The sequence below is a fragment of the Calonectris borealis genome, chromosome 16, assembly GCF_964195595.1.
Source record: "Calonectris borealis chromosome 16, bCalBor7.hap1.2, whole genome shotgun sequence".
NCBI classification, from domain to species: Eukaryota; Metazoa; Chordata; class Aves; order Procellariiformes; family Procellariidae; genus Calonectris; species Calonectris borealis.
Genome location: NC_134327.1, coordinates 19457790 through 19475231, shown reverse-complemented (window position 1 = coordinate 19475231; position 17442 = coordinate 19457790). Strand labels below are relative to the sequence as shown.

The 17442-nt window shown below is 53.6% G+C and overlaps 1 protein-coding gene across 1 annotated transcript in view; it reads left to right on the top strand.

Annotated features, from left to right (window-relative positions):
• The first annotated feature begins 1573 nt into the window (after positions 1-1573).
• Positions 1574-17442, top strand: part of LOC142089018 (ankyrin repeat and fibronectin type-III domain-containing protein 1-like) — a 202575-nt gene continuing 186706 nt past the window's right edge. Inside the window, exon 1 of the mRNA XM_075164898.1 lies at positions 1574-1758. Coding sequence (XP_075020999.1) covers positions 1574-1758 — 185 coding nt within the window. The remainder of the gene's footprint in view (positions 1759-17442) is intronic.

The window sequence follows — 17442 nt, the reverse complement described above, 5'->3', positions numbered from 1 at the left end:
GCAGGGTCCCCCACGGTCACGGGGCCCCCCCGGCGCATCGCCAGCCCACCGCTTTGTGTGCAGGTTTGCGCTGGTTCGCTCTGTTTTGCTGGGATGAATGTCAGCGCCCGGAGTGGGGAGGCAGGGAGCAGAGACGGTTCAAACAGATTAAAAGCCCCCCCAAAGAACGGCGGGCAGGGACGGTGACGGTCGCTCTGAGAGTCACAAGCAGCCGGCGGGGGCGGGTGGCCCCCGGGTGACCGTGGGCTGTTGGGCTTGTGCTCTGCGGGGCGTACCCGGCTGCTTCAGGCGTTTAATTCGGAGCGGGAAGCTGAACCAGAGCCTAGAGAAAAAGGAAGAAAATAAGGGAGGAGGGAAGCGGGGCTCGGCAAGGCACACAGCAGGTTTTCGGCAGCGGATAGTCGTCCCTCGTTGCGAGCAGGCTGCTTGCAGTGGATGGCTGTAAGCAGGGAAATAGCAATGAATGGGTTTTTGTTTATTTTTTAACATGGCATCCATAACGGAGGGATCAAGAGGATGGGAAGGTAGCTTGCTGGTCTGGCAGTTGAGTTAACGCCGGTTTTCTTTGCTGTTTCCTTGAGGGTCTCTTGGCATGGCTGTGAGTTGCTGTCAGACACCCCTTCCCCTGGACGCGCTTCACTGACTTAATTTGGCTTTTTTTTTTTCGAAGCCCTTGTTTTTCCTCTGCCTAGCTGGCGTCACGCACTGAAGATGCAGAGACAAGTGCTCCTGGCTAGGGGAGGTTTGGCGGTAGGATTTCCCTTCAGGTTCACAGCATCCCTTTATCTGCTGCCTGCTGTAGAAAGACTTTGTGCTGGAGCTTGGGGAGCAGAGCCCGCAGGTGACCTCTAACTGGATCAGACTTGCTTGCTTTAAATGTCTGTCCCTCTCCTTGCGCTCAGGTGTTTGGTGACAGGCTGGAAAATCGTGTTAGGTAGGTGCTGCTGGAAGCTCAGGAGTGCCTTCTGCTTTGGAAAACAGGGAGGGAGGAAAACTGGTGAACTCTGAATAGCCACGAGAAGAGCAAGTGTGTATCCTCTCCACCTATTGTGCTGGTCTCCGTATGCCGTAAGAACAGACCCTTTGGAAATTCATCCAAACAGCTGATTTCTTGGGGTTTCTCGTCACCTTCTGATCCAGACAGCATCCCTTTGCCCGGCCGAGGGCCACCACAGCCATCCTGGGCCAGCTCCCTCACCTGCCAGGTGGCCACTCGCCGTGGGGGCTCACAGACCTTTTCCATCACTACTGAGGGATCCTTTCCAGCGGGCATTATTATTTCCCCCTCCCCCCCCTTAATTCGGCTCTGCAGCATCGCACTAAATAAGCATGCAGATGCCAGCTGCTCTTGTGCAGCCTGGCGCCTGCAGTTGGCTCGGGGAGGCACAGCTTCCTACCCTCGAAATTTGAGGGATCGCCATGGACCGTGCGGTGGACTGTCCAACAAGTAATTCCTGGCTAAACTCCTCCTGTCTTGTGCTGTCTTTCTCTCTCTGACTCGCAGCGCTCCCTTCCCGGTCCCGTGAGCTGACGGAGCGCGCGGGGTAGCGAGCGCAGCCAGGGTGTAGCATGCATGAGCGTGCGGTGGGACCGGCGCCCAGGGACGCAGGCGGGCTCGCGCTCAGACGCTGCGGGGGCCATGGCTTCGTTCGGGAAGCTGACGGAGTACTTCAGCCTGAGGAAGTCGAGGACGGAGCTGCGCTCCGGGCGGCGGGGCCGGCGGAGTGGGAGCTGTTGCTGTAGTGTCACGGAGTGCAGGTACGGGGTGGCAGTGGCCCTTCTGTCCTGGTGCCTCCGTGTGTGCCCAGGGGGCTGCGGGGTGGGAGATGCAGTCCTTGGTGCTTTGCTTTCCCTTTACCTCTCCTGGGGCTGGGGAGGGAGCTGGGAGCAAGCCAAGAGCTCTGGAAGCATCACCTCCGTCCTGTCTGGGGCTCCTGAGAGGAGCGGCTCATTGCTGTGGGACATCTCCGGCAGGCTCCGCACCCCGGCGTCTGTCTCCCTGCCCAGGGCACGTCCCAGGTGTCGGCAGTGCATCTCGGACGTCTGCTGGGTGACTGGGTGCACGTGTACCTGCTTGCCTCTGTCTTCTGCTTTCTGTGTTGTGCCCCTGCGCTGTCTCCTTGTTATGGTAGTGAGGTGGTTGTACCACAGCTGCCCTTCTCTCCCTCTGCCCCTGGCGCTGCCGCGTGCAAAATCCCCGACTGCACAGGCAGCAAGAAGTGGCTTCACAGGTGGAGTTGAAAGCCCGTGTGTACGTGGTGCTGATGGAGCCTCCTGGTACGCAGCAGCCGGGGAAGGGAGGAGCTGTGTGTCTCAGTTGTGCTTGGGGACAGGATGCAACGGCGAGGGGGCTCCTCTGGGCAGACGGACACACGGTTCGTCATCTTTTGGGGTGTGGATTGATAAGGGGAACGTGCTGGGGACGGGAGGGGTGGCATTGGGCTGACTGGAAGCGCCCTGGGAGCATGCTGCCATTGGGGTGCGCCCGTCGGCGGGAGGCAGCAAGGGCAGCCCCAGCTGTAGGGTGCATGCATCCTTGTTTTGCAATGTAAAGGCAGTTATTGCAATTAAGAAAATTGCTCTGTGTCTGGGTGGCTTATCTCTCCTTGGATATTACGAGCAGCTTGTAGGACATGGCAGCACTTGATGCTGCTCTGGGCTTTTCCCCTCTGTGAGGGCTCATGGTGAGGGGGAGGGTTACCAGCCTGAGCAGTGTGTGTCCACAAATCCTCCCACTGACCTGCACACGGTGCCTCCCCGCCTCTGGAGGTGGTGGCTCTATGTGGGGACACACAGGGGGAAAAATAGCACCAAGATATCCACTCAGCTTCTTCCCTGGTTGTTGAGCATCTCGTACTCTGTAAAGGTTATTAAAGTATCTGTGCGGATCAAAAAGAAGTTGGAGGTCTGTTGCTTGGGTCCCTCCTGCTGCTCTCTGCGTTGCTGCTGAGATGGTGAGATGTGAACGTGGTGTTGCTGTCTCCCCTCTTCACTGTGGTTACAGGAGATGGTCGCCTTTTCCCTGCTCGCTCAAAGCACGGCACGGTTTCTCCAGAAACACAGAAACATTTGTGGCTGAGCTTTGTTCTGCTCTTTCTTGGTATTTTTTGCTGTGCTGGTGCACACCCACCGGAGCTGGGTGTGAGGAAGGTGGGTTCTTTGGCTGCTGCAGAGCGCGGCACATCCTTGGGGTTTACTGGTGTGCAGCTGGGTGCCACTGGTGTGGAGAGCGAGCGTATGCCATGTCTCAGCCTCTCCCTGGCATCAGGGAGACGAGAAGGTGCTCCCGGGGCTCTGCACCCTATTGATCCCTCGTGCAGAGGGTGCTACAGTCTTGGACCTTGTGTTTTGCGGGTAGGTGGGTGGTTTCCCATGTAAGGGGAAATATCATGGTGCCTTCCTAACTCTGGGGCATTAGCTACAAAGTGGCATTTCTGGTGTGTAGCTCATGTGCCAAATTTTCTGGGGGAATGCTGGGTATGGACATGTTTGAGTGCTTCCCTCGCGCAGGAGTGTGGCTCGCCGTGCGTCAGTCACGGCCGTCAGGGCTGCTGCCTTGTCAAAGCTCTGCTCTGTGTGGGGCTGGTGGATATGGTTCCCCCAAGCAGAAGTTTCTCCATGTGCCCGGATGGTCCAGTGTCTTCCAGCTCAAGATGCCGGGAGCCATGCTCTCCCTGCTCCTTGACGTGTTTTGCCCCCTGTGCCATGCAGCTACTCCAGGGCAGCTCCTCTGGGCTGGCTCTGACCATGCAGACAGTGTTCCTGGTGCCCCCGACTCGCCCAGCGGCAGGGCTCGAGTGCACCTGCAGACGCTGAGCCCATTCCCTTGATTGCACGCAGTTGATTATGGAAGTAAAAATAAGTGTTGATTGAAGCATGGGATGCTTTTCAAATCAGTGTCGCTTTTCACCCAAGCTACTTGAGATTTTGCCTGTTTTTTCCCCTCCAGTGTCTGTACATTGAGAAACCCCAGTTGAGACCCCTGACCCAAGCTGAACTGGCTGTTGGCATCCAGAAAGCTGAACGCTTCATGGCTGGGATCCGAAAGCAAACGAAAGGCATCTGCTGCCCTGTCTGACCCTGTCCTTTCTCTAGACAGTGCTTTTTCTAGCCCTGATGAACAACTTTTATTTCATTTCTTTGTGCTAACGTGGGCAAATTAAACGAGGAAATAAGATGCTCAGACCCCACATTTCCATGTGCAAGGAGGTGCCAGAGATCCTGCATCCCAGGCTCAGCAGTGTGATGTCTAACGGAGCCCACTGGAGCCCTGCCCTGGCCTTTGCATGGCTCAGGGCAGCCGGGCTCACACTGCGCTTGCCAAAGCCGTGTAGTCCCCTGGGACCACAGCAAACAAACATGGGCAGGTCTGCAGTAAAGAGGATGCACTAACTGGAGTTATTAAATTCTAAATATAGTGGTCCCACGCATTCTCATAGGACCTAACAGATATTAGCAGGTGTGTAGTTATGGTCTTAAGTAATACGCCTGCATTTTTAAACTACGCCTCCAGATAAAGCAGTGCGTACGAGGTGGGTTGAGTAAATCTGCTGGATTTGGGAATTTGTGGGCTCAAACTTGTGCACGGAAGAGGAGCCCAGCAATAGCATTATCTCTCCCCATGTTCAGGTGCTATTGGCCAAACACGATGCTTGCAGGAGCTCTTCAGCCTCTGATGTGCCCCATGCCCTCCTGCTCTGCCGTGACCTGTGGCACGCAGCTATATTGTCTTTTACACCTTCACTGTTGTGGGAGCTGGAGGCTTTTCCGACCTGACGCTTGCCAGCTGTGCTCAGCAGGAGGACAGATGCCCTGCTGTGGTGTGGTTGCCCTGTGTTATTAAATCGATTGGACAGTCAGATTGCTGGGGGTTGAGAGGCTCCAGGTGTGACAAGCTGGAGATCAGAGTGTCACCAGCATGGAGCTTGTACTGGTGTAGTGATTGAGCATAAACATACCAGCCAGAGCTGATCTCAGGGAAGTGCGTAAGTGATTTATTTGCAGTAACTTTTTTCAATCTAGTAGAAGCATTGATGGATGAACCAAACGCTCAACTTGACTGGTTTTGGAGCTGTACCGCTTTGTGCAGGATGATGAAGGCCTGGATCATCGCAGGGTTGATTTCTTTGCAGCTCGGAGGCTGCAGCACTGGATGCAGGTGCCTATGGGCAGAAGACAGGAGGGGCTGGGGGTGCTTGCTGAGGTTCGGGGGTTTTGTCCTTCGTGTTATCTTATGGTGCCAGCCTTGAGGTGCTCGTGCCCAGCTCTCTGTGTGTTGGCAGGATGGGTAGAGAGGGTCTGCTTCTGGCACAGAGGAGTAATGAAAGGAAAAGACAGGTTACACAAAATAGCTCATCTATTTAGTCAGCTATTTTTAAACTGAAAGGGCTGGACAACTAACTTTGGGTCCCTGCAGCTTTTGAAAGTGGATCAGAAAATGGAGAAGGTTATTATCTTGTAACTGGGCTGAGAAAATGGCCTTGCTCCGCTGTGTGTGCCGGGGGAGGCTCCAGGGCAAGCTGAAGTTTTCGGAAGCAGGCTGGCACCTTTCCAGGCTGCTGGTTTCAGCCAAGGCTGCTTAGCAGCGAGCTAGCTTGGCAGAGTCCTGGACTGAGGTCCTGGGTGCTTGTTCTGGGAGGACGAGGATCCGGCATCATCTGATGGAGTTAACTGTTTTTGGAGAATTTCTCAAGGAGACTCTTGGAGTTGATCTTGGCCTGAATGCAATGCTGGCAAGCAGAAACCCCTCAAGAATGCCAGTTTTTTTGTGGGAGCTGTGACTTGCAGCAGTAACAAATGGCATTTCATTAAAAATCCCAAATACTTTCCAGGGGTGGCTTTCGGGAAGCATTTTGTCCTCTAGGCACAAACTTGGAGGCTGTTTGATTTAGTGGCTTTGTCTCTTGGCCCAGTACTGTTTTTTGGCTAGATCTGCTCACCTGGCTTCAGGAGGCTGACGACACATTCCCTCTTTGATAGCTGTCACCTCTCACCTCCTCTGTGGTCCCTGCAGAGGGGCTTTGACATGCTTACCTGGAGATAGCTGACCTGGTTCTGGAAAAGATCTTCAGGATGGGGGAAGAGGGAGGAGAGATTTGTGCCTGGTTTTAGATCTCGTGTCCCCCTCTCAGGGGGACCTTAGGCCTTGGAGGCAGCAGAACTGAAAGAACTGAAGACCCCTGAAAACTGAAGGGATGAAGAGCCTACGTCCTCGGTGGGCTCCAGGAGAGGAGCTTTCCCCTGGCTTGGGGCGAGGTGGGGGGCACTGGTGTGATCCGTGGCGAAACCCAGGGAAGCTGAGCTTGGGAAATGGGGAGGAGAGGTGCTTGGCTTGTGCTGAACTGGGGAGTGGACAGGCAGGGTGTTTGCTTTAGGGTTTCCGTGCCTTTTTTCTCAATACCTGAATCAGTGACTGGAAGTTGGTGTTAATTAGCAATGAATTAAATTATTTAAGAATTAAATTGCATAGAAATTCTAACTTGCCCAGCCTGTTTTGCCCATGTCATTAAATAATCTCCAGCTGAAGGAATGGTGCTTCGGGTGATGCTCCACCTTTGCACTTGCAGGGGGAGCAGAGGTGGGTCCGGGTGTTCCTGCTGCTCCGATGGGGTCGGAGCCCATCCTGGGCCTCTTGGGAGGCTGGACCGAGGAGCTGCCCAGGGAGCTGTTACCTCCTCTGCTTTGGGGGTGTTTTCCACACTGATATCCTGATCCATGTTCCGTGCTTTGTAGTTTGATGGGCTTTGAGGTGGGTGAGTGGGGAGGGGTAGTGGGCAGTGTTTTCCTGGCAGGATTGTGCTTAGTTGTTTTTGGGTGTGTAAAAATATCTCTTCAGCTCTGGCAGCGCATCTATGTTCAAGCACGCGGTTGTGATGGGGAAGAGGAGGAACTGGAAAACTGCACTGAAGGAACAAGTCCTGTGTTAGCTGCACACAGCATGAGAGAGAGAAAAATGGCAGCAGGTCTTCTGCCTCTGGCTTACAGCACAGCCTTGCAAGGGTCCCCACCACTGGAGCATGACTGCCTTGTGCATCATCCTGGGGTGTATTGCAGTGGCACTGTGTTAGAATCATAGAATGCTTTGGGTGGGAAGGGACCTTTAAAGCTCATCTCGTCCAAGCCCCTGCCGTGGGCAGGGACATCTTCAACCAGATCAGGTTGCTCAGAGCCCCGTCCGACCTGACCTGGAATGTTCCCAGGGATGGGGCATCGACCACCTCTCTGGGCAACCTGTGCCAGGGTTTCACCACCCTCATCGTAACAAATTTCTTCCTTAAATCTAGTCTGAATGTCCCCTCTTTTAGTTTAAAACCATCACGCCTTGTCCTGTCGCAACAGGCCCTGCTAAAAAGTCTGGCCCCATCTTTCTTCGAAGCCCCCTTTAAGTACTGAAGGGCTGCAGTAAGGTCTCCCTGAAGCCTTCTCTTCTCCAGGCTGAAGAACCCCAACTCTCTCAACCTTTCTTCATAGGAGAGGTGTTCCATCCCAGGATGTGGTTGGCCGCCTGGGCTGTGAGCGCACATTGCCGGCTCATGTCCACCTTTTCGTCCACCAGTACCCCCAAATCCTCGGCAGGGCTGCTCTCCATCCCTTCATCCCCCAGCCTGTGCTGATACCGGGGGTTGCCCCGACCCAGATGCAGGACCTTGCACTTGGCCTTGTTGAATCTCATGAGGTTCACGTGGGCCCACTTCTTGAGCTTGTCCAGGTCCCTTGGATGGCATCCCGTCCCTCAGGCGTGTCGACTGCACCACTCAGCTTGGTGTCATCTGCAAACTCGCCAAGGGTGCACTCAATCCCACTGTCCATGTTATTGATGAAAATATTAAACAGTACTGGTCCCAATACAGACCCCTGAGGGACACCACTCATCACCAGTCTCCATCTGGACATTGAGCCATTGACCACCACCCTCTGGATGTGACAATCCAACCAATTCCTCATCCACTGGACAGTCCACTCATCAAATCCATTTCTCTCCAGTTTAGAGAGAAGAATGTTGTGGGGGACTGTGCCAAAGGCCTTACAGAAGTCCAGATAGACGACATCTGTAACTCTTCCCTTGTCCACTGATGTAGTCACTCCATCATAGAAGGCCATTAGGTTGGTCAGGCAAGACTTGCCCTTAGTGAAGCCATGCTGGCTGTCTCGAATCACCTCCCTGTCCTCCATTTGCCTTCTAGGAGGATCTGTTCCGTGATCTTCCCAGGCACAGAGGTGAGGCTGACAGGTTGGTTCCCAGGGTCCTCCTTTCCACCCTTTTTAAAAATGGGTGCAATGTTTCCCTTTTTCCAGTCACCAGGGACTTCACCTGACCGCCATGACTTTTCAAATATGGTGGAGAGTGGCTTGGCAGCTACTCTGGGATGCATCTCATCAGGTTGCATAGACTTGTAGATGTTCAGGTTCCGCAGGTGGTCACGAACCTGATCTTCTCTTACAGTGGGAGGGACTGGTTGCCCAATATTGCACGGGACATGGTGCTGGGGATTGAGCCCACTCCTTCCGAGTCCCAATCCGGGAGTTTTTAGTCCATGCTGGCTGTTTTAAACGCATGTAGGAGTGAGAGCTGGTAGGACATAGCAAGCAGCCAGTTGGGGTGTGCAGAGCGGCGGGGCAGTGCCTGGAGCTCCAGGGGAGCCTCTGCCTGTCTGCCAGCCTCGATGGATGCTCGGGCGTGTCTTGTGCACCCACCTGCAGCATTTGGTCTTGCAAATGTGCGTGGACCATTTTTCCCAAGTGCTGTATCCTGCAGCGTGAGCTGGGTGAGAGGCTTTTAACACATGGTAAAACTCCCCCAAAGAGGCATCTCTAGGGGGCACTGAGGATCTCCCATACATGGCTGATAGTTGGACTGACTTTTTCCCCTTTGTTTTTGACATCTTTTGAACAAAACCTTTCTGTTTCCGAATGACACGTCGATATGAAAAGATACCTGCATTTTAAAAGAAAATAAGTAAGGATCTTGGAAGTGTTTTGGGTTAAGTGAGGAGTTTCCACCTGAAATTAGTCAATAAGGTGTTGGTGGCACTTGTATTTCAAACTTCCCAGCTCTGACACTTTCCTTGCGTGCTGGGAGGCCAGCAGGAAAATGTGTGTGGGTGCATGGATTCGCATTTTTGCTGCAACAGGTTATTGTAACCTAATAAAAAAAAAAAAAAAATTATGTCCATGACTACTGCGTGGAAGTGCTCTGTGCCGGTGCCTAACCAGGCTGAGCTGGAAATAGAGTCCTAAATCCAGTGTTAGTGACTCAGACCGTGTCCTGCTTTGCAGAAGTGCTGAGCACCCATTAATCCTGTTAACTGTAGCAGGCAGCAAACACTCAGCATCTTTACAACTTTGCTGTTTGCATGGCTGTGCAAGAACAGGAGAAAGCTTTAGGAGTTGGAGCTGAAAACTTCAGCCTTTTTCGGATGGAGAGGTGCTTGGTTGGGGAGCTCGATGGCGGGTCACAGGGTGCTCTCGCATTGCATATCTGGATGGATGGCTGTCCTCAAGTGCAGCTTGTGTGTGGTTGAGTGAAGCTTGTTTAAAATCGGGAGTGCTGCCACTGCTCTTTCCCACCTCGTCTGGCATCGTGGCCCTGCGTGGTTGTGGCTGTTGGGGTGACCGATGCCTTCCAGCTCTTGCATTTTGCAGCTGCCTACTTCACCCTCCGTGCTGGTGGTGCGCAGCGAGGTTCAAGGACCACATCTTCCTCCCCTCTCCTCTGTGTCAGCTTTTCCCCAGGCTGTGCGAGTGCTGTATCCCTGGTGTCTCACAAAGATGACAAGCAGTCAGACGTAAACGGTTCTGTTTTGTGAGCAGAGTGGCACTGTCATGGGAGGAAATGGCATTTAGCTTTTGTTGCTTGATTGAGCTGCCTGGGCTTTGCATATTAAACCTAAAGAGGCTTTTTAGCTTTGCTCTCCCATCACTGTGGTTGTGATCTAGCAGGAAGGGGCTGGGGAGCAGCATGGACAAGAAATCTCTCTTCCTATCAAACCTGTCCTTGCAAGGGACCTCTCCACCAGAACCTGACACATCCTGGTTCTCCATGGAGGTTTCTGTGCACTGGGGGATGCCGGGGTGCCTTTCCAGTTCCAGCACCCAGTAACCTGGCCACAGCTCCACAGCGCTCCTGGTTTCAGAGTGGGCTGCTGGCTCCCTCCTCTCTCGCACTGTCGTGGTGCTGGGCACCAGCACGTTAACAGGGGGAAGCGGCGTGGACGGAGCCAGGTGTGCCTTGCTTCTCTGGTCCGCGCTGCCTCTTGCTGCTCCTCAAAAGCCTGCTCTTGTGGCTGTAGGTAGAGTAGTGTTTAAGATCTCTCCCATGAAAGCACGGGCACATGTGGGCCTTGGAGCTGGCTGGGAAATTCAAGCTTTCTGGATCTGACAGGCTGGAAAAGCATGCCTGAGCTCTTGGTGTCACCTTTTTGGGTTTTGGGGCCATGTTGTATCTAAAGCCAAGTGATGTGGCTTGCACCCGGTATTCTGCCTTCATGCCTAGCTTTTGGCCTCCTTTTAAAGCTAATCTTTGGGACACGAGATGAGGTTGGGAGCTGACTATTTTCTGCACAAGCTGAAGCTAATCTCTGCCTGGATTAGGCAGAAAAAAAATAGATAGTCATCCTTTATTTTGGAATGGTAGTTGGATGGGGTAGTAGGAGGAAGGGGAAGTTATACTGGTATTAAGGGGAATTACATATGTAGCATGACTACAGAAAACTTCTCCCTCAGCAGAAAGCCGTGGCCTGTGAGTCACGGTTGCTAGAAAGACTGTTTGATTCCTAATTCACCCACTGTTTTGGCACTGAGTCACAGCTGGGTGGGTGTGCAGGTAGGAAACAGAAGCACCGGCAATACACACCGGGACTTGCGCACGGAGAAGGGGAAGGAAGTGATTTCAGACAGCGGATGTGAATTTTAACAGCTTCTAATAAAAGTGGTGGCTGGCAAGGGGAAGATTTCTGAATGGAGGTTGTCCCTGTTTGCCCTTCTCAGGCTGCTCCTGCCTGTGCAGGGCAGCCCCCGGGGTGCGTGGGGAACGCGAAGCAGCCCAGCTCCTGGCTTGTGTGGTGCAGGGGGCTTTTCTTGCTCCGCCTATGGAGCAAATGCTGCTCTCCAGCTGGGAGTGGGTTTTGAGGGGGGCCCTGCGAGGCGCAGGGGAGCTATGGGGGTGTTGGCTGCCTGCTAACAGCTGTCAAGATACCTGACTGCACCGGCGTCGCTTGCCTTGGAGGTGAAGGGAAGGGGCTTTGTGCACTTGCGTGCCTCGAGGAGATGTTGAGCTGAATGGCAGGTGGGGAGCCTGTGAGGATGGCGGTGTCGGAGCCCGTGGGTGCCTGTGGGGGCAGTGGGCAGAGCCCTGGGGAGCAGGGAGGAGATGCCATTGTGATTTGGAGGGGTCTGGGCACAGAGTATCATCTATCCATCGCCCCACTGGCATGCTCAGCACTCTGGTGCAGGAGGCTGAGCAGGGGAGGACCTGTCCTGCAAACAGCCCCTGTCCTTGGATGTTGAAGGACCTCCTAGAAGTGACCAGCCCTGACCTGGCCCCCATGTGAGGGTGGGAAATGGGAGTCAGACCAGCGATGTGCCCAGCCCGGCACCCTCCTCCGGGGAAGTTTGAGTGGGTTATCTCCTCCAGACCCCTTGCTGTGGGAACAGCCACCCAGGAGGAGAGGGCTGCTCCTGCAGGAGGGGAGCTGAGATGGGGCTACAAAAGAGCTGGAGAGGAAGGAGAGGGGCGTTGGGTTGACAAAAGAGACTTTTTCTGGACCCAGGAAGAAACCATTTCAAAGAGGAAAGGAAAAAAGGAGACTTCTGTTTAGAACATTTCAAATGGGAAGACCAGAATACTTTCTTTAATAATTAAAAAGTTAATTTTTTTTCAAAATTCTGTGTTTTCTCCTGTAGGAATAGTTGGCAATTATACAAATTTATGCGAGATATTTTTAGTTTGCATTTTTTCATGGGAAAGAATGCAGGCAGGAATAAGCAGCTCCTTCTGGTTAGCTGGCTATGGCAGCCACTTTGGCGTGGGGGGAGCAGAGCAGAGCCCTGACCCTCGCCCCCCACCTGAGGCAACCTCCTGGGTGCGAGCAGCGCTGCCCGAAGCACCCATGTGCTTCCATGGGTGTTTGGTGCTTGGAAGCCACCGGAGCTGGCATTTGTGCCGACCGGCTGCTCCGGGCCCGCTGCTGCCTGCCTTGTGCACAGAACTCAGGTGACCACCTCTGTAACATCCTCCTTTGGTGGCAAATCCATGTTTGTGAAAAACTGGGAAGCTTCAGTGCATTTTTCTGTTGCTTTAAAGAACAAATAGCTAAAATTTAGATAATGGAAAGACTTTGTCCTGGTGCATGTTATAGAAGTCTCCAGAGATACACCCACAGCTGGCATCCCCGAGGTTGCAAGGGGTGGCCACTTGGAGCAATAGAAACTCATGGATTATTTATTCCTACCACCTTGATGACTTTCCAGAGGCATAAAAACTGTATCACATTTATATTCACGAGGAACAAAGGCCGTTTTTATCTCAGGAAGGCTTGCTGCTGAGGAAATTCCCAGTCTGTTGTTGGCTGGGCCGGACTGCTTGGGATTTCATCCTCCCGCGCTCTCTGGTGCGGATGGCTGCAGCCTGCTCCTGCACAGGCTGCCTGGCAGCTGGTAGCAGAATATTATCGGGGAACGCATGGAGAAAATACATCCTGTGACTGAAGCATAAAAGCCATTCACACTAACAGTGGTATTAACCCCTTGTGGTGCTGTTTGATTAGGTACCGGTGGCTGTGCAGGGGAGGAAAGGGGAGCGGAGCCCCGGCGCGGGGCTGCAGGGCTGATCGCTGCAGGGAGAAGAGGCACTGGAGAAGTGGGTTTCAGCCGGTGTGTGTTGATTCATCCCCCCGGTGCATGTGCGTTGTGAGACCCTGAAGCAAGCAGCTGTGCTGGCTTTTAATGTTCATCTTTTCCAGAGAGAGGTAGGGAAAGCAGGAGCTTATTCAAACTGAGGATTTTAGGGGCTGTTTCTTCTCCTGAGGGGCAGCGTATGGGCTTCCTCTGGCAGAATCAGTCCCTGCCCTCCTCTGCGGGTGCTGAGCTGAAATTGCTCACAGACAGCCTGGCAGCTAAAGCTGTGCCTGCGCTCTTGCTTAGAAACAGGATGCTTTTGGCCTTTGTTTCCCTTGCATCCCACGGGACGGACCTGCAGCCCAGCCCTGCGGGGCAGCTTCTTGCCCTCCGTGCTGGTGACGTTGTGCAGCGAGGTCCTGGGGCTGGCTGGGACCGAGACCTGAGCCTGCCGCGAAGGAAACCCGTACCTGCCTGCTCCTGCCTGGCCTCCGCGCTCCCACAGCCGGGGCTGCTCTTCTGAGCCTGCCAGCTGATCAACGCCCTGCTGCGAAGACCAGGGGATGGGCTTCCTTTCTGGTATTTTGGGGCTGTTTGCTCCTCGCTCTTTCCCTCACAAGACGGATAAAACCCATTAACCCCCCCCCAGCCTGGGAGGGCAGAGGCGGGCGCCCGCTGCGAGCAGCTGTTGCGGGGGATCCTGCCCTTGCTGAAAGCCCTGCTCCCAGCTCCTTGCAGCATCGATTACTCCTTCATCGAAAGCCATTTTTCTTTTAGGGATGTTACTGTGACACATTGGAAGCATAAAAATCTGTCTTGTTGAACGGGCTTGTTGTCCATCTGGCCGTGGTGGTGACCTGCCTCTCGTGCTACTGATGTTCCGGTGCTTCAGAGGAAAATGAAAACCAGCCTAAGGCTTGGGATGAAAGGTGGTGCCCAGGAGGGTTTAAAACAATATGGTGTCCAAGCCTATGATTATAAATATATTTTTTGACCGAAACGTATGAAACAATTATTTTTGCCAAGGGTTAGTAGTCAGAGATAAGGCAGCTTTGCCATTGTTAGCCTCAAGTGCTGGCAAACTTGGTCATGCTGCAGAAATTACAGGATTTAAAACAAACCCAGCAGCCCCGACAGATGTCTCGAGTGTCTTTTTGCTTTCTGTGCTGGAGCACGTAGAGTTCATGCCTGAAGCATCTCCCTGTGTTTGTCAGGAGCAGCAGTGTCCTTTCCAAGATGATTTCAGCAGCTTTTTGTCTCCTCCGTCGTGTGACTCGGATTTTGAAGCAACAGGGGAGACCAGCCCTGCATCATGAGACTGGGAACAGGATCAGGAGTTTGGCCGTGCAGCCGGTGGGCATCCCTGGGAGGGGCTGTGCTGTGCTGGGGGGGCAGCAGTGGATGAGCATCGTGGCTCCGGTCCCTGCCTTAGTGATTTTGTGCCGGTGCAGGGTCGGCGAGAGGAGGGCAGTGGGTGCTGGAGGTGGCTGCGGTGCTGGACATCACGCTGGACGCCCTTTGTGTTCTCTCTGAAACATGTTTGCAAATGTAAAGGAGGCAGTTACGTATTTATCTTGCAAGTTAGCCAACCTTTTAAAATTTGAGCCAGGATGCTTGTCTTCCGTGTTACTTGCACTTCATTAGCTTTTGTGTCTGAAATTTTTCAAGGGCAAACAGGAGATGAGTAATCATCGCAAAAGAAAAGCGTGAGCCAGGGCACAACGTCTCTGGTTCAGTGTCTTGTGAACTTGGGAAGTGGGAGGTTTTTACTCTGTCCCAACCTTTGGCAGGTCACGTAACCCCTTCTCACTTCTGCCTTCCCCCACCTTTAAGCATCAGTATATGGTTAATAACGGTGTGGAACTGGAAGGTTTGTCATTTAAAGCAAGGAACTGCATTGTTCTTCTCTGGGCCGGTTTGTCCTCTGACTTAATGTGCCCGTTGCACAGGGGCTGTGTCCCAAACACACTTTGCTGTCCCTCACCTGCCTCGGGGCTGGCCACGTTTGTGAGTCACTGGTGTGTCCCCGGGGGTTGCATCCTGCTTGAGCTGAGTTTCAGTGTGCAAGATCTTTAGGTGAGCTTCCTAATTCACCTAAAATACCCTTCTTAATAAGGTGGGAAGTGCAGCCTCAACCCTCTTTCTTTTGGAGTGTGGTCCATGAACCTTTTGTGTTCCCTGCGGAGCATCCCAAATGCCTTGAGGCCATCCTCTCGGCTTCGCAGGTGCCTGGACGGCAGAGCCTGGCTACGGGCATGGAGACCCTGGGGCGTTCGTGACACTGGTCTTTGAGGATGCAGATCACGCTCTGGAGCTACCGGGAGGATGCTCGCCTGCTCCGCAGTCCTGCCGGGATTCACGCATTCACCTTCGTCTGCCCTCTTTCCCCATTTATCAGAGAGAACTCTGTGAGCAGGATAAATGTTCACACTCCATAAATGTTTCTGCTTCTTTCACTGCCGCGGGGACTTTCTGTCTTTGGACTTTGTTTTTGTTGAGGAGGCGCAACTCCAGCAGGTCTGGGCATCTCCGCCAGAACCCTCCCGAGCGCCCAGTGCCAGCTTCGCCCCTGTTAATGGTGTGCGGGTCGGCGTAGCAGGTGGGCAAGAGGGTGCCTGGGGTTCCTCTCCCCTGCGGGACGTGGAGGGGGTGGTCTTGTGGCATCGTAGGGACAGAGTGTGTCTGTGCGCTGGGGTAGGTGACTGCTGGCGAGCGCCCTGGGGGGCACTGGGGAGAGCTCCCCGCTAGCTGGGGATTTGGTTCGCTGCCTGCAGTGGAGCCAGAAAAAAGGTTCTTTTAATGAAGAAACCAACGTACTTTGAATAAGTGAACAGCAGTGTCTGGCCCCAAAGTATTTCCTTTTCCCTTTTTAACAATTACATTTAAGTAAATGTTGAAATGGAAGCGTTGCTATAAAACACAGCCACGGTGCTTGGGTTCAGAACTGTTGATGTGAAATGTTAGTATTTTTTTACCTGTTTCCCGAAGCAGTGTGTGAGGCTGCTGGCCGGGGCTGGCTCTGCCTGTTGACCGGCTTGGACTGACGGGATGGTGTCGGTGGTGCCGGGGCTGAGTGCCGCAGAGCGGCAGTAGGTCTTTAGCACTGAGTAAATGCCCGGTGGGCGAGAGGCTGTCGGTAGGGTTGGCAGTCACTGGGTGTGACGCTGGCTGTCGCACACTGGAGTGCTCAGGGCTCAGCCGGCAGCTGCTGGCCTTTTTCTGGGAAATTTGGTAACTGGCCCCTAGCCCAGCAGGATGGGGGCTGGGAGCAGGGCTGGGTCTTGACGCCCGGCTGGACTTGTAGGGGGAATGGGTGTTGAATGCTTCTCCCCCAAGTAGCTCTTCTGAAATGTTTTGCTGAAGCCCTCCCCGTGTTTCCCAGCACGTGGGGTGTGTGAGCTCCTCTCCTGCACCTCCCGGCGGCCCCTGAAGCCTGTCTCATCCGTCCTAATTGAAATGCAGTTTTGCAGGGACAGGAGCAATTATTCCCCGGATCCCAGGCGGTGTTCTGTTCGGTGCTTGGGCAATGGCCCCTGCTGGAGAGATGCACTTCAAGCCGGAGAGATAGCAGGAGAGGAAGCTTTTGCAAACCAGCTGGTGGAAATCATGGTATTTACCAGCTCACAGCTGAGCTTGGCAAGGTATTTTTATAGCTTCACATGGTTTGGGGTTTTTTTTTTCCCTCTTTTCTGAACTTGCAAGCTGAATGCTGTTTTGGTTTTTGTTTTGCTTTGAAACTGTTTCACAGCCAGATAAAAGGTGCTCTGTTTTCAGCTATCATCCTCTGCTCTTCAGCCCCTGTTACCTTTTAACAGCATGAAGACAGTTTTGTGCAGGCTTGTCTTGAATTGCGAAGAGAGAGATGTTGCATGGCTGAACTGCTCCTGCTCGGGGGATACCGGCTGTGCTCTGTGCAGGCAGCAGCAGGGGTTGCTGCTGCCTCCTCTCTGGTCCCAAGTGGTTAAAAAGTAACCGAGTGTGGTTGTGTGGTCCCCAGTGCAGGACTAGGACTGTCCGAGCTTCTTGTGCTCCAGGGATGCTCTTGGGAACAGGGGAGGACATGGCAGCAGTAGGTGATGGAGAGGAGCTGCCTGGCGGCTGTGCAGGGTGTGGGGAGGACCGTGCACCGGGCTCCGCTGTCCCGTGCAGCGATGCTCAGGCGTCTCTGTTAAAATGGTTGCCTCCCTCGGTGGTGTTGGCTGCTCCTCTCTCCTGCTAAAAACAGGGCTCTGCGCAATGGGGGGATCCTGCTGCACTGAAGTGGCAGATTGTCACCGCTCACTGCCCGTGAGATGAGAACTGGTGCGGGTCTGCGGCTTCTGCGTTGGCTGCTGGATAGTATATATGTATACTGGGCAGCAAGAAAAGAAGATTTTCTGTTTGGGTGTTTTTCTGAATGTGAAGGGAAGATTTCTCAGTGATTTTCTCTGGTGTTGCAATTCACAGGGTCACTGGAAAAGTACCGGTGACTCACGGGTTTGCTAACAGTTGATAAGGTTTCCAGAGCAAACTATGGGGATTTGAACACGTGCAGATGCCCTGTGAAGGCTATGCTCTTCCTAAATTCTTGGGCTTTGGTTTTCAAGGCCACCCTGTATTTTACCCAGT